Consider the following 22,355-nt stretch of genomic DNA (forward strand, 5'->3'; position numbering starts at 1 on the left):
AAAAAAAAAAAAAAAAAAAGAAGAAGAACTAAATAGAAGAGTCAGAAGATAAGAGAGGAAATCTCCCAGAAAGTATAGCAAAAAGATGAAGAGGTGGAAAACAAGACTGAAAAGAGACGGTAAATCAGAGGGCCAGCCCCGTAAGGCCAATACCCAATAAGAATTCCAGAAAGAGAAAAAGTGGAGAAAATCAACTAACCAGTTCAAGAAGAAATATGCCCAAACAATTTCCAGATTGAAAGGACCCACCGCTACCCAATGGACGGGACTAGACCCTCACCAACGTGAAATTTCAGAACGCTGGGAGCAGAGAAGATTCCACAAGCTTCTGAAGAGAGAATAAGCGGGGACTTACCCAGTGGTCCGGTGGGTAAGACGCTGTGCTCCCAATGCAGGGGGCCCAGGTTCGATCCCTGGTTGAGGAACTAGATCCCGCATGCGTGCTGCAACTAAGAGTTCACACACTGCAACTAAGAAGTCCGCATGCCGCAACTAAAGATCCCGCATGCCGCAGCTAAAGATCCCACGTGCCGCAACTAAGACCCGGCACAGCCGAAATAAATAATAAATATTAAAATAAATAAGGAGAATAAGTGGGTCACATTACAAGGATTAGGAATCAGAATGCCTTCAAACTTCTCAAAGATAGCCTTGGAAGCTAGAAGACAATAGAGTGATGCCTTCGAAGGAGAATCATTTCCAACTTAGAATTTCCATCTAGAATTCAATACCCAGCAAAACTATCAGTCAAGTGCAAAGGCAGAATAAAGATATTGCAGCCTTACGCTGTTCAAAACACGTCCCTTCTCTGTACCCTTTCTCAAGGAGCTGCTTGGGGGATGGGCTCCACCAAACCATGAAAGGGGACACGTGTCCTATGGGCAGCAGGAGATCTCACTTTGGAGTGAGGCAAATGGAGACCCCTGGAGGGTGGTGGAGGGAGAGGCTAGGTTGACCACTGTGTACCAGCCCTACAGGGCAACCACCCTGGGGCTCAGACTTGAGAGGCAGGCACACTGAGGACCTGCCACTGTTAACACCTCCAGTGCTCAAGTATGGTGCTGAGAGCCTGGTCCAGGTTCCTATCTAGACTTGTCTTAACCGTGTACTGGGGAAGTTCTCTTTGCTCTGTGTCCTGCTGTCTGGATCAGCTGAGGACCCTCATTACACCCCCAAGGTGTAAAGAGAGGGGCAGTTGTGTGCCTAAGAGCAGAAACTCAGAGCAGCCTGCTCGGTCTGTGTTTTGGCAGATGTCCAGCACCTCGTCCTCCCAGATGCCCTGATTAAACCTTCATGACCTGGCCCGCTGACTTCCCCGAAAGGGGCTCTTCCAGAGGTGTGGCACCTTTCCTACGCACATTCTGAAGTGTCTTGGTTCCCCCGGAACGCTCCCTGCTCTCACCTGGGCTCTAGCCGCTCCTTCACCTTGGCAATGGAGCGGACGTAGGGCGTGATCTGCTTGGTGATGGTGGTCAGGTAGGCGTTCTCCTGCTTCAGCTGGAGAAGGTCATGGAGCTGGGCTGTGGGGGCCCAGGCCAGAGCGTTAGGTCTTGTTGGCTTCAAATTCGTACTCTCCAGCCTTGAACCATCGCAATAACCCAACTATTTCAGCGACTACCTCTAATTAAAGAGTGAGGTAAGACTTGTGAAGGCATCCTACTTACTGAATCCTGATCTCAGATATATCATTTGGGGGCCAGTTAGCAGCTGTGAAGCAACGTCAAGAGCTAGGGGGAAGAGCACGGGGGTTCGTATCTGGTTAGTGGGTAACTGGCTTCCTGCCCCTGAAAGCATGTGGATTAGCTCCAGGACAGGGGTGCGCCCAGCAGCTGCCCGGGACCTTCATAAATCTCCTGCTCGTTAGCCACGCGCTGGTAGGATTCCTCCCAAATCTGAAAGAGAAAGTAAGTTGGATATTGCATGTGGCCGTGAGCTGGAATTTCCCTTGGCAGCCTTTCTGTCCTCTAGCTACTCAGAGCCGTAGGGCACGCCCAGCCAGTTCACGTGGTTCCAGGCAGCAAAGGCCCAGGTTCCAGAGCCTGCCACACGAGGGCCTCCTGGGGCACCAGGCCAAGGTCCTCTTCCCCCTTCCTGTCTTGGGTAGCTCGTGTACATGCTGACAGATGGGGCTGCAGGGGAGGGAGGTTCCTCGGGAAGGGCTACCTCCTGGAAGACTGCTCTCATGCCCTCCACGGAAGCATACTCCAAGGCGATCTGTGTGTCCACCTGCAGGGACTTGTGCAGGATATCGCCCATGATCTCGGCCTTGATGAGCGAGTGGTGCTTGGTGAGGTCCCGGTGCAGCTCCTGTACCTGGTCCTTCAGGTTCTGCATCTCTGCCTGCAGGCGCTGGGGGGAGAGACGGCGTGAGTGCCTGTGTTACCTGCAGGCTGGGTGCACTGCGGGGGCCTCAGTGGGGGGACGGCTTGCAGGCCAGGTGGCCAGGACTAGATTTGGCCACTGCACCTTGGCGAGAAGGGGTGGGGCCTTTCCCAGCTGGCAGGTCCCTGGCCCCCTCACCCGGTAGGAGTTCTCAAAGTGGCGGCAGTGTTCCGTGAAGGGTGAATCGTCGCCCTCTGCCAGCAGCACCTTGGTGCTGATGGACCGGTGCAGCGTGGGCTTTTGGACCGGTGACCCCAGCATCTTTCCCACGGGGGAGGGGCAGCTGGGTCCCATCAGCACCTTGGGGCCCGAGCCCCCTGCTAGCCTGGGGAGAGAACTAGTGTGGATGTAGACGTGGGGGTTCCAGAGGGTCTTCCCTTCCTCCAGCCTCCCAGCGCGTTCTCAGCCTTCTCAACCCTCTCACCCCAGGCTGCACACCACAACCACGCAGGAGCTCTGAAAAAACCTGATGCAAGGCTGTGTACACCCAAGACCAATGACATCAGCAGGGTATTTTTTCTAAATCCTGAGGGTGACGCCAATGTGCAGAAGAGTCCACCAGGGTATCCTCAGACAGTATGTTCCCTCACACACACTCGACCTTGCAAATTTGGCTTGATGCCCAGCATCCCTTGCCTGGGGCCCTGGAGCTCTTAGCAGACGTATCCAGCTTAGGCATTTCTCCTAACTCCCCCGGGGGTCTCCAGCTCTCTAGACTGGGCCCCGCCCCCCGCGGAAGCCAGACCCCCTGCGGCTTCTGGAGACCCAGGCCCCACCCTAAGCTACCCCTTCCTTTCAGGGCTTAGGCACCCCAGTCCGGGTGCAGCGGCGGCGGTTGGGGGAGCCCCTGAGTCCCTCTGTCCACCCCTGGCCTGGCTCCACTCCAGGTCAGCCACGCGCTTCCGATCCAGGGCGGCCCCGACGGCTGTTTCCAGGCTGGGCGGACTCTCCCTCCCGCGTGGACATCTTTGGAGCCCAGACGCGGCGCGGGGAGCTCGGCGAGCTGGGAAGGGCGGCCCCCACCCCAACGGGGACCTTGTGCCCGCATCCCCTTCCCGGTCCCGGCGCCCCTGCGGCTCACGTGCTGGTACCGCCCCCGGCACCCGCCGCCCGGCGCGGTCCCAGCAGCAGCAGCGGCTCCAGGCAGCGCGCGAACTCGGCGCGGTAGTCGCTGGCGATCTGGGGGGACGGACGAGCTCGTGAGGCAGCTCCAGACTCCGCGGGCCTCCGCCCCCGGGCCCGGCCCACCCCGCGGCCCCGCCCACCTTGCTGCTCTGTGCGGGCCGTAGGCGATGTGGCCGCGTGACGATGCCCTGCAGCCTCTCCACCAGCTCCTGCGCTCAGGTGGGTGGGGGCGTGGGGGTGACAGGGAGGCGGGAGGACCGGAGGACGCGTCCGTCTTTAGGATTTCACCTGCCATCCAATCCTTCCACACCACCCCTGCCCCCAAATCCACAGGAAAGACTGGGGGGTCTGGACTCCAGTAGACACTCTGCACTTTGGGGGAGAGGCTTATGCTCCCTTCTAGGCTTTGCTGTCCTCTTATTTTTTTATTTAGTTTTTGGCCGCGGTTTGCGTGGCTTGCGGGATCTTAGCTCCCCGACCACCAGGGATTGAACGGGGTGGAGTCCTAACCGCTGGACCGCCAGGGAATTCCCTGCTGTCCTATTAAAAGGGGTTCAGCCAGCCCCTAAATGTTTTGTAGATGATGGTGTGGAAGAAGGGGCTACCCAAAGACCCCCTCCTGGTCCAGCCTCCAGGTAACAGGCTGCCCAGCCCTGAGGTGGGGGGCTCTGGTGTGCAGGGTGGGTTCCTGGTGGGGAGGGGGGGGAGACACAGAATCTGTGGGCACTCACATAGCCCAGGTCCAGGAACTCAGCCTTGTTGGCCAAGCTGAGGAAGGAAGAGCAGATGGCCAGGTGGACCTGTGAGAGGGACACTGCTCAGTGCCTGGGCTGGGTGCCCGGCCCTGCGCCCCCAGCTCCCCTTACCTGGAGGGTGGGCAGCAGAGTAGCCAAATGGGAGAGCTGCTCCTTGAAGGCCTTGTCCTTTTCTTCATACTGGCTGGGGGAGGAGCAGGCAGCCTCATCTCCAAGGGGAGGGCTGCCCACCCCCACTTTGGGGGCGGGCTCAGAGCTGGGTGGTTCCATCTCCCCACCAGCTTTGTGCATCCTTCCTTGACACCCCTTCCCTGAGCCCTGAGCTTTCCTCCTCACCGGTAGACACCTGGATGTCTTGCTCTCCAGGGTGGGCCGGCGCCTGCCCAGGCTATGAGATTAGATGTCTGGAGGTCAAGGGGCAGGGGATGGAGCGCCCGCCACCACTCACCTCTGCACAGCCTGCAGCAGCAGCGCTTTCCTCTCTGCCAGTTTGTCCTGGGAGGGAAGGTCTGCTACTGGCTGGGCAAACTCGGCCCCGCCACCTCCCAGCGCTCTCCCAGTCCCCTGGGCCCCAGCCACACAGCTGCTTAGGCTGGCTCTCTCCGGCCCACCAGCGCTGCTGCCCGGGCCACCTCCTTCTTGCATCTCACTGCCTGAGAGCCCTGGTGCCCTCACCTTAAATGTCACCTCCTGGGGGAAGTCTTCCCTGACACCCTCTCACCACCAGCGCCAGCCTGGGGCAGGCCCGTGCTCCACCTCTAGAACTCTCCTGGCAGCTCCGATGATTAAGTAACTTCTGAAAGCAGCTCAAGACTTGCTGCCCTGCTACACTGGAAACTCCACACGGGCCCTCGGGGGGAGGGGCCTGCCCTGTGTCCCGGGCACCGGCCATGGCTGATAAGGATGCTCAGCCTGTGGCTGTCTAGTCCCCCCTACCCCTCACCTGCATGCTGCCGAAGAGGGCGTGGATGGCGGCCTCCTCATCCGCCGCGCTGCGTCGCACCTCGTCCACCATCGCCTGCAGCAGTGCGATGGCCTCCCCTGTGGCGGTCTGCAGGGCCTTCACCGCCTGGGGACAGGGCGGCCTCAGTCTTGTGGGCGCGCGTTCTCAATCCCCGGCCCCGGCGCGCCGGGCACCCCGCGCTCACCAGCATCGCCTGCTGCAGCCGCTCGCAGCCTTGCACGTACGCCGACTCGAGGTCCACGCAGTGAGCCCGGCTCTCCCTACGGGGAGCCCGCGGATGAGCCCTGCTCCGGGCCACCCTCCAGCCCCCTCACCTCCCGCGCCCTCTACCCACCCCTGCATGTCCCGGAAGCAGCGGATGCACAGCAGCGACTTCTTGTCGGTGGAGAACATGATGTAGGGCTCGGCGTGCAGTGCTGCGGCGGAGGGGGGGAGTGCGGCGGTGAGGGCTCCGGCCGGTGCCCGCCCCCGTCCCCGCCCAGCGCTGGTCCCCATCCGGCACGCCGCACTCACTGCACTTCTGGAGCACGTCGCGGCTGCGCTGGCCCAAGGCCACGATGTCGTGGCGCGCGAACATGCGTGCCCGGTGCGTCTCATCGCGGCAGCGCGCGCACAGCGGCTGCCCGCACGTGTTGCAGAAGTACGTGGTCTCTGCGTCCTGCGGACAGAGCTCGGGCTCAACCCGCCCGTGAACTGGGAGCCTGATCCCATCACAGGCCGCGAGGGAACTGCAGCCTCCGCACGTCGTGGCTGTGCGTCTTGGACCCGGCCTGGGGCAGGCGCGCGGTCACATGCAGCCCTTTCATGTAACCCCAACGCGCAGCGCTCTCATGTACCCAGTTTACAGACGAGAATATTGAGGCTCAGAGAATAGGTAAGTAGGTCCAGTAAGGAGCAGTTACCCAGGACGGTCTTGCGGAGGGGGTTACATGGGGTTGTGGGGAGGGCAGGCACTGCATTTGCAAAACATTTCACCTATAACAAAAACGTATGTGTACGCCTGTGTGTGTGTGTGAAGCCCCCCCTTGGCGCCCTCACTAGTAGCCACATGGATGCCTACGCCGGCCATCTGGAGTGGGAACTTGGCTGGGAGGCGAAAAGAAGTGAAGACCTGCAGGTGCCCTTCCCCAGGGCTGAGAGTCCTTCCCCAGGGCACCGACCCCAGCAATGGCTATGAAAGCACAGACCCCAACTTCCTACGTTGGCACTCAAGGCCATTTCCTCCCCATGCTCTCCCGACCTCCAGCCCCTCACCTCCTGCTGGTTATGTCTGTACTTCTGCGTAGCACATATTCTAGAACTTGCCCGCCCTCCCAGACCTTTTGCTCCTGCAGGGACATCCTCCTGGGATTTGGAATACCTGGTCCAGCCTCCACAGGCCAGAGAGAGTCTCGCGTGCCCTTCACAGTCCAGCCTGAAGCCTGGCCTCTGCTCCCTGGTCTTTCAGGATCGCCCCTCCCCAACGGCACAATGTCCTCACTTCCCCTTGGGCTGTTGATAGCTGCTCACAGCTACCCAGGTAGCAGCGGACCCCAGAGGGCTGGCCTAGGCCTGTGCCCTGGCATGCCCTTCCTGTTCCAATTCACAACTGTGTTCTGAGTTGGGGACCAGTAAGCTCTCCCCAAATCGAAATAGCCTTAACTCCTGCAACTATCTTGGTGTTGGCCCAAGGCAGTTGTTTTGGACCTCAGTCTCCACACCAGTAAAATGGGGCCCACATTCTGGATACAGGGTGCCTTAGAGAGGCACTGGAGAATGCCCTGATGGGTGATCCTCTGATGACATGGCACACACTGCAAGCGTCAGGACAGTGCAACCTGGCACCCTCCGCTCCCCACCCCACCCCCAGGCGCCCCTGCCTGCTTGCCGCACTCCTGGTCGCAGTTGGCACAGCGCACCACGTCCATACCATCCCCTGAGCTGTCCACCAGGAACTGCAACAGCCGATCCACCGGAGGCAGCCCGCTGGGGCCCTTCACCACCGTCTGGTGTCTGCGGAGAAGCTCCAGCCAAGATCCAGAGGCCCCTTCCCTAAGGCTCCCTACCCCCTTCCTACTCCAGACATTCCAGTCTGGAGCTAAAAATAGGGTGGCGGGAGGTGGGATGCCTGCAGGTCTGATGTCTGTAAATATCTCAGCCAGTGCTCTCTGACCCCATCCCTTTCCAGTCCTAGGGGAATCTCGGGATGGGGCTGGCGACTCAGGGTGTCAAAGGCAGAAGGCTCCCCTCAACCCCCTCTCACGGCATCGGGCAAATTTAGGGCCACCCCGGGTAACTTGAGCCAACATAACCTGCTTGTGTTGACTGAAGACTTCAGGACCCCCAAGTGAGTTACTGGGAGTGTCCAGGCGCTGAGCTGAGATCCCCTACTCCAGCAGCATTGAATCCGACAGCACGCGCACTCTAGCCCGCCCTCGCCCCCTGACTTTCTGTGGGAGGCCTTGGGCCATAACCCCGGGTCTCAGTTACCCCATCTGTAAAATGGGCTGGAGCCTTCACGTTCTCTGGCAGAGAGGTGCAGGCTGCGGGCAGCCTCTCCCAGCCGTCTCCACAGGGAGTCAGAGCCTTGCCCTCCCAGCACCTAGGTCCCAGCCCAGCGGGGCCAGTCTCCCGTCTTAAGGGGCTCGAGGCACTCACTGGCACAGCGGGCAGGCGAGGCGGCCGTCGGCGGTGCGGCCGCGCAGGCAGCCGGCGCAGAAGTCGTGGAAGCAGTCCAGCAGGCAGGGGTGCTCGTACCGCGCGCGGCACAGCGGGCACACGAGCGGGGGGCCGCTCGCCGCGTCCAGGGCGCCCGGGCCCTCCAGGGGCGCAAAGATAGCTCCCGACATCTTCGGGCACAGCGCAGGAGGGCGGGGGGGCGCCCGCGGCCCCTCTGCCCCGAAAAGGTGTCCTCTGGGTGATCCGCAGCCGACACCCCTTCCGCGCCAGGCGCCCCCAGCCTCGCGCGCGGTGGCCCCGTCCACCTTCCCGAGGCCGGCGCCGGCTGCCTCGCGCCGAAAACCTGGACGGATCTCGGCGCTCGCCGCCGCTGTGACCCAGGGCTCCGGTTACGGCCACGGCCGCGGCCACTGCTCCCCTGGCCCGGAGGAGGAGAGGCGGCAACGCGCGGTTGGAAAGGACCCCGCCGGGCAAGGGTTCGAGGTTCGGACTGGACCCTGCCCGCGGTGACAGAGCCGGGAGCGCCGCGCAGAGCGGGGCCCGAGGACCCTGGCTGCGGGCTCCTCAGGGGGATACGGCCCCGCTGGCTAGGCCGGCTCTGTGCGGTCGGATTTGGGCCGGGACAGGAGTGGGTCCGCGCGGCCCTATTTCCTCGACGGGCAGTCGAGGGCGCCCGAGAGCAGCAGCCGCCCCTCCCTCCCACAGACACTCCAGTTCTCGGGAGAGCTCGTGACAGGGCTTGGAAGCCCAGGGCTGCCTTTGGCAGGTTGGGTCTCTCGGCCAAGTTTCTGACCTCTCAGACCCTCAGAGCTGGGGTAGAACAGGGCAGCCGCCCGGTGATGAGGTGAGACTTCAGTGAAGTGAAACGCACACCCTAAGCTTCCAAAATAATTAAGGCCCCACGCCCATCATCAGCGAGTTCCCAAGGTAGGTTTGGGTGGGAGCGTGATAGAGGAAGCTCTGAGCCTTTTCAGCTGGGCCCCCTCTGCCCTTCTTAGCCTGGCAAGTGATTGTTTCACCCAGTGTCATTTTCTCCAGCGTGCCCGCCTTCTCTGCACATGTCACCCTGAGCTCTGGGAAAGCGGCCCCTGTAGCGGTCCCTCTTGAAATCAGAGTCAGGCCCACTGCCTAACCCATAGAAGGTGCTCAATAAAATCTTACTAATCAGGGACTTCCCTGCTGCCACAGTGGTTAAGAATCCGTCTGCCAGTGCAGGGCACACGGGCTCGATCCCTGGTCCAGGAAGATCCCACATGCCGCAGAGCAACAAAGCCCGTGGGCCACAACTACTGAGCCCGCGAACCACAGCTACTGAAGCCCACGAGCCCTAGAGCCCGTGCTCTGCAACAAGAGAAGCCACCGCAATGAGAAGCCCGCGCACCGCAACGAAGAGTAGCCCCCGCTCTTCGCAACTAGAGAAAGCCCGCATGCAGCAACAAAGACCCAACGCAGCCAAAAGTAAAATAGATAAATTAAAAAAAAGTTATAAAAACCAATCTTACTAACTAGAAAAAACTAGGAGATAATATTCCAGCTGATTTTTTAAAAAAAAATACATTTATTTATTTATTTTTGGCTGCGTTGGGTCTTTGTTGCTGCATGCGGGCTTCCTCTAGTTGCGGCGAGCAGGGGCTTCTCTTCGTTGCGGTGCGTGGGCTTCTCATTGCGGTGGCTTCTCTTGTTGCGGAGCACAGGCTCTAGGCGTGCGGGCTTCGGTAGCTGTGGCACGCTGGCTCTAGAGCGCAGGCTCAATAGTTGTGGCGCACGGGCTTAGTTGCTCCACAGCATGTGGGATCTTCCCGGACCAGGGACCGAACCCGTATCCCCTGCACTGGCAGGTGGATTCTTAACCACCGCGCCGCCACGGAAGCCCCCTCCAGCTGGGTTTTGAAGGATGAGTAGAAGTTTGCCGGGGGAAGAAAGGAAGTGAATTCTAGGCAGGAACTACCTATTCTTTTAAGGACCCTCCCTAGCCCTGCTTCCATTTGTGCTCCAAGTCATAAAAACAGTGGTCAATGTTTATGGGTCAAGATACTATTCAAAGCTCTTTTACTTGTATTATGTCATCTAATCCTGACAATGTTACTTTTGAGTAGTATTTACTGAGCATCTGCCATGCGCCATACACAAGAAGGGCACCTAACCCACCAGGCAAGGTTAACCAAGTACACAAATAAACAAGTACAATAATGACAGACTGTGTTAAATGCTCTGAAGGAAAGAATCAGGATGATGTGATGGAGGGCAGCTGGGAGGGGGTGGAGCTGAGGACACACTAGATAACCCTGGGCAGAGCCCCTGGAGGATGAGAAAAAATCAGACACAAGAAAAGCCAGGAAGAGTTCAAAGCCAAGGTGGGAATTCCCTGGCGGTCCAGTGGTTAAGACTTGGCCTTCCAATGCAGGGGGTGAGGGTTCGATCCCTGGTCGGGAAGCTAAGATCCCACATGCCTCCAGGCTAAAAAAACAAAAAAAACATACAACAGAAGCAATATTGTAAGAAATTTAATAAAGACTTTAAAAAAAAAAGTGGAGGCAACAGCAAGTACCAGGTCCCAGAAGTTGGAATAAATTTAGAGGAAGGAAAGGAAGACCAATGTGGGTGGAGATGAAGGGACACAGGCTGGGGGGTGAGGCTGGGAATGGAGAGTGGGGGTAAGGGTGGAGAGGTGAGAGTGGTTTCATGGGGGTGAGGGTGGTCACCTTGACCCTCTGGTCTAGAGAAGTCACGAGTTCAAGATGGAGGCTGCACACACAGACCTGGGGAGCTGTATTTAAGGATATGCGTCTGGGGCATGCCAAAGGTCAAGTGCAGATGAAGATGAGAGGAGCTCTGTGCCCTGTGGCTCTTCAAGTCCGCGGAGGAGGAGGGAGAAGCAAGGACACGGAGAAGAAGCAGCCGGTGAGGCGGGAGGAGAGCCTGAGGTTCTGGGGGCCCAGCGAAGAAGGGTCAGCAAGGAGGAGGGAGTGACCTGTGGTGTCAGATGCTACAGAAGCAGGAATAGGAGGACCAGGACCCGCCCCCAGTGCTTAGCAGGGGGACATCACCAGTGACCTTGATGAGAGGGGGGGCAAAAGCCTCACCAGAGTGGGTTCAACAGGAAGTGGGAGGAGAGAAATTGCAGACAGTACACAGAGGAAACGTCCAAGAAAATTGGTTAAAGAGATTGTCTTAGTTCGGGCTGCTGTAACAAAAATATCACAGGCTGGGCGGCTTAAACAACAGAAATTTCTCACAGTTCTGGAGGCTGGAAGCCTAAGAGCAGGTGCAAACAGCTCTGGCTCCTGGGGAGGGCCTTCTTCCTGGCCTGTTGTCGGCTGCTTTCTCCCTGTGGCTCACGTGGCAAGAGAGATCTCCTGTGTCTTCTTTCCCTTAGAAAGGCACCAGTCCCATCATGGAGCCCCACCCTCACGATCGCTAATAAATCTAATTACTTCCCAAAGGACCCACCTCCAAATACCATCATTTTGGAGACTAAGATTTCAGCTATGAATATGGGGGGACACAAACATTCAGTCCACAGTAGAGAGGAGACAAAAGGGGTGGTAAGTAACCGGGAATGTTGGGGGTTGAGAGATTGCTTTTTCTGTTTTAAGATGGGGGATTTTATCTTTATTTTATTTTATTTTTTAATTTTTGGCTGCGTTGAGTCATCGTTGCTTGCGCGGGCTTTCTCTAGTTGCGGCGAGCGGGGACCACTCTTCGTTGCGGTGCGCGGGCTTCTCATTGCGGTGGCTTCTCTTGTTGCGGAGCACGGGCCCTAGGGGTGTGGGCTTCAGTAGCTGCAGCACGCAGGCTCAGTAGTCGTGGCGCACGGGCTTAGTTGCTCCGCAGCATGTGGGATCTTCCCAGACCGGGGATCGAACCTGTGTCCCCTGCAATGGCAGGCGGATTCTTAAGCACTGCGCTACCAAGTAAATCCCAAGATGGGAGATGTTAAAGAATGGTTGAGTGCTGATGGAAAAAAATCCAGAAGAAAGGATACATTGATGATTTCATGGGGTGGGGGGCAAGGACTGCTGGAGTGACATCCTCAAGTAGGCGGAAGTATGCCAGATAATGCCCTAGTGTTGGGTTGATCTCAGATGGGGGCAAGGATGCTTCTTCCGCAGTAACAGGAGGAAAGGCAGAGCTGGGTAAAGCTGTTGCTGGATGGGTAGATGTGGAGGCAGGTGTGTCTGAAAACTCTCTTTGGATTGCTTCTATGTTTTCAAAAAAAGAGCAATGGAAGTCATCAGCTGAGAGGGAGGTTTTGGGGCGAGGAGGTGGCATTCTGACCAGAGATGTGAGAACAATCACTTAGAAGATTGTTAGACAGCCCCTGGGCTTGCTCAGAGTTAGGAGAGATGTCACTCGGGAGGAAGAACCCTAAGGATTGTTAACTAGGTATCAAGACTGGACTCCATGCTCCCAATGCAGAGGGCCTGGGTTCAATCCCTGATTGGGGAAGTAGATCCCACATGCCTGCCGCAACTAAGAAGTCCACATGCTGCAACTAAGAAGACCGCATGTCACAACTATGAGTCCGTGTGCCACAACTAAGACCTGGCACAGCCAAAAAAAAAAAAAATTAAAAAAAAAAAAAAAAAAAGAACAGTAGCAACTTCAGGAAGTGGCTACCACTCCTAAGGTGGTCTTATTAAAATGGAGACACTTAAAGAACAGGGCCCAGGAAGCTGATACATGAGAAAGGGGTGCTGCTCAGCTGGGGCTGGGGTTTCTGGGGAGAAGAAAATGAGGCTGGTTCTACAAGCGTTGGAATAACTGCAAACTGTATTCAACTGCCGTTTCTGGAATGTTCCAACTGTTGCTACCAGGATGAAGAAGCAGGAGTAGGTGACACCAACAGAACAGGAACAAGCAGGAAGCAAACAGGGAGAAGTCTCTTCTTTCTCCAGCCTGCAATCTCCCCTCTAGGCCCCTGTTGAAAGAACCTGACCAGGTTGCAGGTGGTAAAGCAGAAACGTGGTTTGCAGTCAAGAACAGCAGGGTGGGGGCTTCCCTGGTGGTGCAGTGGTGGGGAATCCTCCTGCCAATACAGGGGACACGGGTTCGAGCCCTGGTCCAGGAAGATCCCACATGCCGCGGAGCAACTAAGCCCGTGTGCCACAATTACTGAGCCTGAGCTCCAGACCGGGCGAGCCACAACTACTGAGCCCGCGTGCCACAACTACTGAAGCCCGTGTGCCTAGAGCCCGTGCTCCGCAACAAGAGAAGCCACAGCAATGAGAAGCCCGTGCACCGCAACGAAGAGTAGCCCTCGCTCGCCGCAACTAGAGAAAGCCCGTGCGCAGCAACAAAGACCCAACGCAGCCAAATATAAATAAATGAAATAAATACATTTATTAAAAAAAAAAAAAAAAAAGAACAGCAGGGTGGGTTTGGAACTTGGTCGTCTGGCAGACTAGGCCTGAGGGTAAATAAACCTAGACCAGACAGCATGGGGAGTTTCCTCCCCACCACTGTGAGCCAGGATTGGGCTTCTGCTCGGTGAGTACAGGGCACACAGGGACTGGAGGGTGTGTGCAAGTGAGTGATTGTTAACTGGTAAGGACACGACGTGGGGAGAGTGGGTGAAAGTGGTCCAGTCCATGGACTGTAGGTCTGGGCACGAAGACCTTTGCCACTCAACTTTGGTCCGTGGACCGGCAGCACCAGCATCTCCTGGGAGCTTTGAGTCATGCAGAATCTCAGGCCACTGAAACCCACTGAATTGGAATCTGCATTTTTAAGGGATTCCCGGGTGATTCCTGTCTATAAGCCAGTTTGGGGAGCGCCGGCAGAAGAATGTTTGGAATTGGGAAGCTAGAAGGGATGAACTGGAAAGCTAGGAGGTGATGATCGGAGTGTGGGCGTCTTGAACTTGAGGTGGTGGACAGTGTACCTGACTGCAGCAAAGAGGGCTAGCGCAGGGAGACATCCCCCCCATCCCCCCACCCCCGGCACCAGCTTCCAGGCTGGGCGCTTTAGGTAGGAAGAAGCCAAGGGCTCTCGGGCATCAGGACCCCAAATTAGGCCTCACCTCCCCAAGTTAGTGAGTTCGACTCCCATCCCAGTAGCTGGTAATTTATGGATTATTGAATTTCCTTAATTTTTTTTTTTTTTCTTTCTAAGACTTGCAAAAGTAGAGCGAACCCCTTTATTTCTCTTTGGGGTAGTCTAGCATGGCTCCCCGCTCCGATCCGTCGCAGTGGGACAGGCCACCCTGCCTCCCTCCCCCTGCAATCCTCCGGACGGGTGAGAGGACAGGTTTTGCATTCAGGCAAAAGAAATCGCTCCCCGAGCGTACAGTACAGGGCGAGATGGTGGCGACCGTGGGGCGTGGCAGAGCGATTAGTACGGCCTGAGCCCTGCGTGCTCTGCGCGCTGCGGACTCTTTGCGTCTGCGTAGTTCACCCAACTCCTTTTCTGCCTCCGCTGCGGCGATGGCGCCAGTGGTTAGTATGGCTCCGTGTGAGGCCTCGGCTCTGGGGAGAGGCACGTGGGCCTCGCCGGCCCGGCCCCTGCCTGGCTCGCGGTGCACGGCTCTCTGCAGCATCCTGCCGGGGCCGGGCTAGCAGGCCGGCCGGAGCACGCTGGGGCGGCCGCCGGGCCCCGCACCTTGTGGGCGGAGGAGGCCGCGGCCCGAGGCGTGAGGGGCAGACCCGGGGCTCTCGGAGGCCGCGGCTTGGGCTTGGGCCCCTGCCTGCGCGGCCAGCGGGGAGCTGGCAGCCTGAGACTGCAGCCTGGGTCGGTCAGCGGCCCTTGGAGCCCGGCCGGCGTGAGGCAGCCGAGGCCTGGGCCTGGTTACCTGGGCGGAAGGCGGGGAAGGAGGGGACCCGGCGCCCTCGGTGACCAGTGGAAAGGTCCACGGAAGGTGGCGTGGCTGGCCTGTTTTCAGAGGGAGGCCCGGGTTAGAGGAGCCTTTCGCGTCTGCGGAGGAAGTTAAATCTTCAGGGTGCAGCTCTACAGCCCCTTTTAGGGGTCGGGTGAGGGCCCAGTTCCATTCGCTCTCAGCCAGGCTGGGACTGGGCCCTCGCGCGGCGCCCTCGCGTCACTCCGGCTGCAGATCGTTCTCCCAGGTTACTGGGAGGAAGTTTTCCTACCCTCCTCCGTTGCTGGGACGCCCTTGGGGAACATTTTCGGCTCCTCTCCATTTTCCTGCCTGGGTGGGCTTGTAAGGCTTCTAGGCGTGTGTATGCTTTTGGTTTAAAAGCATGGTGGGAGGTATGGAGACTCTTGCCTGCAGGTCTTTTATTTGCTGATTGTATATTTCTGGGGCTAGATTTTTGAAGCAGCCCTTTTGATTGTTACTAGGAAGACATGTTGGGGGCGGGGGAAAAGTGACTTGTTGAAAGCTGAACGTTTGAAAAATTGACCCAGTTGATACAGGTTTTAGGTGAAGTTTTTTGAGACATGAAGAGAGGTAAGACGGATTCTTGGAAAGGTCTGTTTAGATTCTGAAAGGCTTTTTCAAGTGCACCTGCGGGTAAGTAGGTTGTCCCAATGCTTTTCTTAACGGTGTTACACTTGCAGACCGGGAAGAATCATAGGAGGTTTTTTCTGAGAGTGAAGAGGCTGGAACCCTGTCGTTAAACTAGTGGTTTGAAGGTGCTAGATTAAATCAGTCAAAAGGCCGGGAATTGTCGCCATTAACGTTATAATTAGAACCTAAGTTTTAGTTTTATCCTTGTCCCAGCTGGGGTTAGATGGGCTGCTGGGATGTGTAGTTCTGGTCGCTGTTCTGAGAAGGTAGATGAGACAGGACGAAGGGAAAACGGCTAAACTGCATCAGGCCCCGAGCCTGGAAAGTTAGGACACGAATTTGTTGCAGATTAAAGCTGTTTTGGGTCCGCAAGGCATGTGCACGCCTGTGTCTTAATCCTGGAAGAAAACGAATGAGTATTCCTTTAACTTTATTTTGGAAATTTTAGGGCAAACAAGAGGAAACGTTTATTTTATTGTAGTTCATAAGCTAACAGACCTTCATGCTCATAGAAACCGGCGAGGCTGGAAAGTGCACGTGGGTCAGGAGTGCTAGCATGATTTCCCCTTCAAGAGGGCATGACCCCAGGTTTGTAGAGCAGCATCTTGACTGTGATCCGGCGTCCACTCTGGGCGCCTTTGCAGGGGAACACAGTTGCATGGTTTTTTGTGTTGCGTGTACTTTTAGGATTCTAGTAGTTTTGCTTTTGTTGAGTGTTTTTTTTTTTTTTTTTGCGACTGGTTATGCCTTCATCTCTGTTGTCATTTGTATACTTTTCTTAGAAAAAGCTTGTGGTGAAGGGGGGCAAAAAAAAGAAGCAAGTCCTGAAGTTTACTCTTGACTGTACCCATCCTGTAGAAGATGGAATCATGGATGCGGCCAATTTTGTAAGTTACACCCTCGATGTCACCCTGGGCAGTAGTGAACCCTTTGAGTTGTTGCTGAGAAGACCTCCTGGAGCATGCTTGCTGGCTGGCCCCGGCTACTCTGCTCTTCTGGCTCTACTGTTTGACCCTGGAGCTTTGTCTAGTTCCGCTTCTCACCCTTGCTTTCCCGTGTAGCAGTTGTGAGGAGTAAAGGAGATGCGCTCTAGCACGTCAGTGCCAGAGAACTACCTCACCATCTTCAGTTTCCAAAGATGATTTTACTTAAAATTTACTAGGAAACAGGCACACCTTTGCACTTGAGTGTGTTTTAAGTGTAAGCTGTGGACCCTGACCCTCAGGGCCAAGGGGGTGCCTGTGACCTGGGCCTGATGCTTGGCTCTGGGGCCTTGGACAGATGGCAGCATCTCCTTGAGTTTTCTCTTTTATTAAGCACCAGAGCTTCAGTGTTTCTGTGAGAATATCCTGTTTGCTGATTTGTAATTGGAGCTTTTGGTTTTTTTCAGGCCTTGCTCTGTACTGATTTTTTACCCTCGTGTTGGCCCCATTCCCCAATATTCCTCTATTTCACATAAGTCTAGAAAAATTAACCTCATTGTCACATTTTTGACTCTGCGACTTGGCCGTGGCGTTTTACTGTTTTCCTCTCCAACAGCCAAGCTCGGGGGAATTCAGGCATACTGTGCAGAACCCTAACTTGACATTTCCTCTTTAGTCCAGAAGGTCAGCTACTGCGAGGTAAATAGTACAACGAGAATAATTTTCAAATAGAAAAGTCAGAGGTTTGCCTTACAGCCACTACTTACAAAGCGTGGAATTCGGGTAACCTGTAGTTCACTACCCTCTGGTAGATGCCTTTTGTGTCCTGGCCTGTCCTGCAAGAAGTCCTTCACTTGACTCCTTAGTTCCTTCTCCAGCCAATGACTTCTTGCTTTTCTCCGTGGCCTCTTGCCCCTCGTAACTTGTGGCTTCTTCCAGTTTGTGTCTGGGATGTTCCCTTCTCCCTTCCTCCCTCTGTACTGATCTGCGTATGTGACTGTCTTCCTTCTAGACGCCTCCTGAGGATAGAAAACACGAGTCATTTATGAGTCTGAGATGCAAAGGTCAGGATTTCTGACCTAATCACCCCCCCGCCACCCGCCAACCTGTCGCCAGTTAACATATTGTGTATTGGAGTTTTTAAATAGAGGACTGTAGGAGTTGGGAGCTGAAGGGACTTCGTAGCATTGCAATAGCAAGAAAACCAAAAAAGAGTCCTCCTTTTTGGTCAGAGACTCCTGAAACCCATGGAAGTGAATGACCAGCCCAGGCTTCCACGGGGGTTTGCCCAGAGTCCATCTCTGGGCTCCTAGGCCACTGTCCCTTCTACTGTTCGGTGATGGTGCACGTGGCCCCTCAGCAGATCTGTAATTGTTTTGGTCACTGTATATTTTTGTTCCTTCTGCTGGATCGAAGACCTATTTTCTCTTATCACACAGAGGACAATTCTTCATATGTCTTAGGTCCAGAAGTTGTTTGTCACTTTGGTTGCCTGTATCTTGTAAGTTTGGGCCTAGGTTTCCTGACTACTCTCTCCCGAGACCCAGGAGTCAAGAGCCTTGCATGGCGTAGAGGCACATTGAGCATATGTGTGGGAATAGTCACGTATGTTCATGCTAGGATGTTTTCAGTTACATATGTAAACAGTTGAATACCATCTTCCAATTGCTGTTCCTAGATTTCAGATCTTTGGCCAAAGATTTTCTTTTTTTTTTTAAGATTGAACATTTAATGAACCATATTTGCTTAGAGTTAGGAGTATAAAGAAAATGAGATGGGTGAACTGGTCAATTTGATGATTTCTACAGGAGCAGTTTCTTCAGGAAAGAATCAAAGTGAATGGAAAAGCTGGGAATCTCGGAGGAGGTGTTGTAACAATCGAAAGAAGCAAAAGCAAGATCACTGTAACTTCCGAGGTGCCTTTTTCCAAAAGGTATGGTAAAGAGATGAGCGTTTCTTGCCTGCATCCTAGCACTAAGATTCCCACCCCCACCTTGGCCGGGAATGTTACTCCACCTTGAGTAATCTGCTCTGTGGTTACCTCTGTTAGCCTCTGGAGCATTGTCCAGTGTAGGGGGTGGTGGATGAATGGATGAATGTTATGGTAGTTAAAAGTATTCAACTCTTAGTAGATTTTTACAGTTTTGTTTTTCACAGGCTAAAGTATTTCAAGCGGTAAAGATGCTCGGACTTGCTTAGACTGTGTTCTTAAAAGTGAAGATCTTGCTTCCTTTGCCTCTAGATGACGTTGAAGAGCTTTCATTTTTAAGTTTATGGTTTCCCCCGCCCCCCCCCCGCAAATGCTACTGTAATTAGGTGAGGGATCTGAAATCTCAGTTTAGACTGAAGCCACTCTGTTAGTTCCTGTGGGCCAGTTTTTTTAAGTTGGAGACAGCAGTTCACTTGCCCTGCTATGTATTTATGTCTTTTGTTTTGAGAATGAGGTTAAAAACACGTTACAAGTCACTACGGAGTTGGACGTGTTTATACCTAGCTCCTAGCCCAGAGCCTGGCGTATAATTCTTAGGAGCGTTTAATCAAACTGAATCAAACAGTAGGAAGTTTGAAGGGTTAGGACAAGTTGGTTATAGTTAAGCCTTTGCTTTTATTTTTATTTATTTATTTAAAGAATAGGGTTTAATTAATTAATCAATATTTATTGGCCGTGCTGTGCGGCTTGCGGGATCTTAGTTCCCCGGCCAGGGGTTGAACCAGCACCTTCGGCAGTGAAAGCGCCGAGTCCTAACCACTGGACCGCCAGGGAAGTCCCCTTTGCTTCCATTTTTAACTGAAACAGTCAAGAGATGACTTTAAGGCTAAGTGAACTACTCCTGTTCTGCCTGACTGCGTTATTTCATTTGTGCAGAAGGCAGTTTGATAGAGTGAGAGATGGGGCAACTGGAGGGCCTCCAGGGTGTGCTTAACACCCACCCCCCTGGGCTTCTGCAGAGCTCTCAGGGAAGCGCTTTTAACCTAGCTTCCCCCAACATTCTATTAGGAGAATACTCAAACCACCTAAACTTTTGAATTAACCACCTCACCTGAATACAATATAGTAGAAATAGTAAATGGAAAAAAAAGAATACTTTTTAGATGAAACTAACAAACTGATTTATTTTTATGTAGGGAAAAGTGGGTAGAATTGAACTGAGATCTTCACATCTTTGTGAAGATTGCTTTGTTGGCGTAAGTAAGACAGTTGAACAGTGTTCGTTTCTTGGAGGTGTTGAGTTTGTTGGTTTGTTAATATTTGGGTCCTGGCTAAAGTGCCACAGTTTGCCTGTGCATCTCATTTGGTCCTTGTACTAGTCTGAAGAGATGCTCAGTATCATGAGTCCTGTTTACCGAGGGCGAATCTGAGGTCTGGAGAGGTTCATTTGCCCAGTGCTGGGTTTGCTGGGCGTTCTATTCCTCTTTATGGCTTTGGGAAGATGCCAGAATAGATAAACCTCAGGGCCTCATAAGCAGACAGATGAGAGATGAAACAGGATTGCAGGCTTTCTTTTGAGCACAAGAGGCATCGCTGCCTTTAGGTGAACAGAGTTTGCTGACAGCGCTGTGCAGGGTTGGCTGCTGAGCTCGCTCAGGCCGAGGCAGCCGCTGGGTGGGTGGACTAGAGAGGCCAAGTGCTCTCACTGCAGAGTCGCCGTCAGGGCGGTTGCCGGGGCGGGGGGCATTGGGAGATGAGCGTCACGCAGCAGGAGTGAGTGAGTGTGTGTGTGTGTGTGTGTGTGTGTGTGTGAGACACGGCCCTCAGGCCCGGTCCCAGTAACCCAGCAACCTCAATGGCAGGTTTCAGTCAGTGAGGTGAAGTACTTGGAGCTCATTGGAAATCCAGCAGTTTCTCAATCAAAGGTACTGAGATTGTGTGCTTAATTGCCAAATTACTACCTTGATCTCTTTCCCTAGTGGTCACTAAAAACCATTTTATAGGTGAGGGCTGTTGCTTCATGGACAGCAGTCCCATCTTAATCTGTTCTCATTTTTATGTCCAGGTTAGATGAAGTGTGATTGATGTTTATTCTCGTTAGAGCATTGGCTGGCTATAATATTTGCCTGTCTTTGCCATTTTTGAACCATGGGAAAACACCTTGAATTGTTACGACTTTGAATGCAGGGGTTTCATAAAAGTTACAGTGTTTCAGAATTTAAGAAGGCCTTGTATCTGGTGCAGTTCTGAAGTGTTCTTTCTCTGCAGGTATTTGAAATATCTCACCAAAAAATATTTGAAGAAGAATAATCTCCGTGATTGGTTACGCGTAGTTGCTAACAGCAAAGAAAATTCTATGTCTTTTGAACTCTTGTATTTTGACTTTTGATCACATTTTATATTAAAGTGGCTAACGCATGGCTACTATTATTGTACAAGGCTTTTTTTTTTTTTTTAAAGGATTGGCATGTTAATCTGTTTAGCAACAATAAATTGGTTGTCCTCACTGATGAATTGCTGTACCAACAATGACCTTGGACTTCATTAAGTTTGAGAAGAGCATGTGTCTTTTATTCCCACTTTCTTCACCCTAGGTATGCCGTGGTGCCTCAGGTTCTGGAGTTGACTTACAACCGAACTCTCCATGTAGAATTTCTTCAGACCCAGAGCCGGAGAATAACTTTGCAAACACATGACTTTCTGGTGGAAACGTGATGTGAACTTGAATTACATGGCACCCATTATCCCAGCTGTGCCCGAGCCACAGTTTAGACCCATTTCACCTGCCTGATCAAGGCACAGGAAGAGACTGGGTCTTGGAGCGTTTCACGCTGAGATTTAAGTGCATAAAGGTAGTGAAATAGGAACTTGGTGCAGCCTTGTTCTCAGCTGACTCCAAATCCAGCACGGCTTCACCCTTGGCTGGGTGAACACTATCTCATCTGAGGTTTAATTTTGTTGCTTTCCTTTCAAAAGCCCCCGCTACCCCTTTCTGTGGCTTTTTCAGTGGTGAAGGTGTGCTTTTCTGAGTAGTGTCATCCGCCTAGCATTTTGGGACGAGCCACGTGGTGAAATAGACCAGTGCTGGCTGGTAAGTGGTGCCTAGCACCGAGGTGTTCGGAAACATTGGTGTCACAGATGGGGGGAAAGTGGGAGAGTTGGATCACATCAAATATATTTTAAGACAATTGGTCAAAATTACAGAATGTTTTGGGGTATTTAGGCCTCAGCCTTTTTAGGGGTCTCTTGGTTTCTTGGAAGGTGAGCAGGACCCCAGTATGGTGATAATGGTCCCCTGGTCCATCACTGACACGTTCAGGGGAGCTTGGAAGCTTGCTCTCCTTCCTCTTGCTGCCTGGCCCTTCTGCTGACTTACCCCCAAACTTCACAAGGCTGTAAGCAGGGCCCTGTGCGGGCCCCCCTTCCTGTGAGGGGGGCACATCCCTAGGAGGTGGGTCCCTGACAAGAGACAACTACAGATTTGGCAGTACCAAGGGGACAGGCCTCTGCTTGGTAACCTTGGACAGCCAATATATTTTTAAAAATAGTTTTGATTTTTTAAATGAATTTTTCTTGGAGTATAGTTTATTTACAATGTTGTGTTAGTTTCTGCTGTACAGCAAAGTGATTTAGTTATACCTATACATGTATCCACTTTTTTAGATTCTTTTCCCATATAGGTCATTACAGAGGATTGAGTAGAGTTCCCTGTGCTATACAGTAGGTTCTTATTAGTTACCTATTTTACATGTAGTGGTGTGTCAGTCGCAGTCTCCCAGTTTATCTCCCCCCCCTTCCCTCTTGGTAACCATAAGTTTGTGTTCTACATCTGTGACTTTATTTCTGTTTTGTAAAGTTCATTTGTACCATTTTTTTAGATTCCACACATAAGCGATATATGAAATTTGGCTGACTGACTGACTTCCCTCAGTTTGACAGTCTATAGGTCCGTTCTAAAATATTTTGATTTTATTTATTTATTTTTGGCTGTGTTGGGTCTTTGTCGCTGCGTGCGGGCTTTCTCTAGTTGCATCGAACGGGAGCTACTCTTCGTTGCGGTGCAGGGGCTTCTCATTGCGGTGGCTTCTATTGTTGCAGAGCACGGGCTCTAGGCGCGCGGGCTTCAGTAGTTGTGGCTCCCCGGCTCCAGAGC

The 22,355-nt window shown here is 53.7% G+C and overlaps 2 protein-coding genes across 6 annotated transcripts in view; one reads left to right on the forward strand and one right to left on the reverse strand.

Annotated features, from left to right (window-relative positions):
* Positions 1–8,065, reverse strand: part of RNF207 (ring finger protein 207) — a 16,026-nt gene extending 7,961 nt beyond the window's left edge. Inside the window, exons 1-15 of one of the 5 annotated variants that reach the window (XM_024756141.1) lie at positions 7,864–8,065; positions 7,086–7,218; positions 5,740–5,884; positions 5,561–5,642; positions 5,411–5,486; positions 5,206–5,331; positions 4,711–4,757; positions 4,374–4,446; positions 4,239–4,307; positions 3,648–3,716; positions 3,464–3,561; positions 2,521–2,707; positions 2,164–2,349; positions 1,841–1,892; positions 1,403–1,520 (exon numbers count right to left, since the gene is read on the reverse strand). In XM_024756141.1, coding sequence (XP_024611909.1) covers positions 1,403–1,520; positions 1,841–1,892; positions 2,164–2,349; positions 2,521–2,707; positions 3,464–3,561; positions 3,648–3,716; positions 4,239–4,307; positions 4,374–4,446; positions 4,711–4,757; positions 5,206–5,331; positions 5,411–5,486; positions 5,561–5,642; positions 5,740–5,884; positions 7,086–7,218; positions 7,864–8,054 — 1,652 coding nt within the window. In that variant the 5' untranslated portion in view covers positions 8,055–8,065. Of the gene's footprint in view, positions 1–1,402; positions 1,521–1,840; positions 1,893–2,163; positions 2,350–2,466; positions 2,720–3,463; positions 3,562–3,647; positions 3,717–4,238; positions 4,308–4,373; positions 4,447–4,710; positions 4,758–5,205; positions 5,332–5,410; positions 5,487–5,560; positions 5,643–5,739; positions 5,903–7,085; positions 7,219–7,863 lie in introns of those variants that run through there. The other 4 variants (XM_024756140.1, XM_024756139.1, XM_024756137.1 and 1 more) reach the window with 4 other exon arrangements.
* A 6,179-nt stretch (positions 8,066–14,244) lies between these two features.
* RPL22 (ribosomal protein L22) lies at positions 14,245–20,591 on the forward strand. The gene is made up of 4 exons (XM_024756123.1): positions 14,245–14,321; positions 16,132–16,236; positions 18,081–18,205; positions 20,471–20,591. The coding sequence occupies exons 1-4, from the start codon at positions 14,310–14,312 to the stop codon at positions 20,589–20,591; spliced, it is 363 nt and encodes a 120-aa protein (XP_024611891.1). The 5' UTR covers positions 14,245–14,309.
* The last annotated feature ends 1,764 nt before the right edge of the window (positions 20,592–22,355 follow it).

This window comes from Neophocaena asiaeorientalis, unplaced genomic scaffold (genome assembly GCF_003031525.2).
Source record: "Neophocaena asiaeorientalis asiaeorientalis breed wild unplaced genomic scaffold, Neophocaena_asiaeorientalis_V1.1 scaffold1247, whole genome shotgun sequence".
NCBI lineage: Eukaryota > Metazoa > Chordata > Mammalia > Artiodactyla > Phocoenidae > Neophocaena > Neophocaena asiaeorientalis.

What these genes read in the sequence shown, in the direction of transcription:
- RPL22 (XM_024756123.1), top strand. An exon ending in TCATGGATGCGGCCAATTTT is followed by an intron (nt 16,237 to 18,080) that starts GTAAGTTACACC and finishes TGATTTCTACAG; the next exon opens with GAGCAGTTTCTTCAGGAAAG. An exon ending in GAGGTGCCTTTTTCCAAAAG is followed by an intron (nt 18,206 to 20,470) that starts GTATGGTAAAGA and finishes CTTTCTCTGCAG; the next exon opens with GTATTTGAAATATCTCACCA.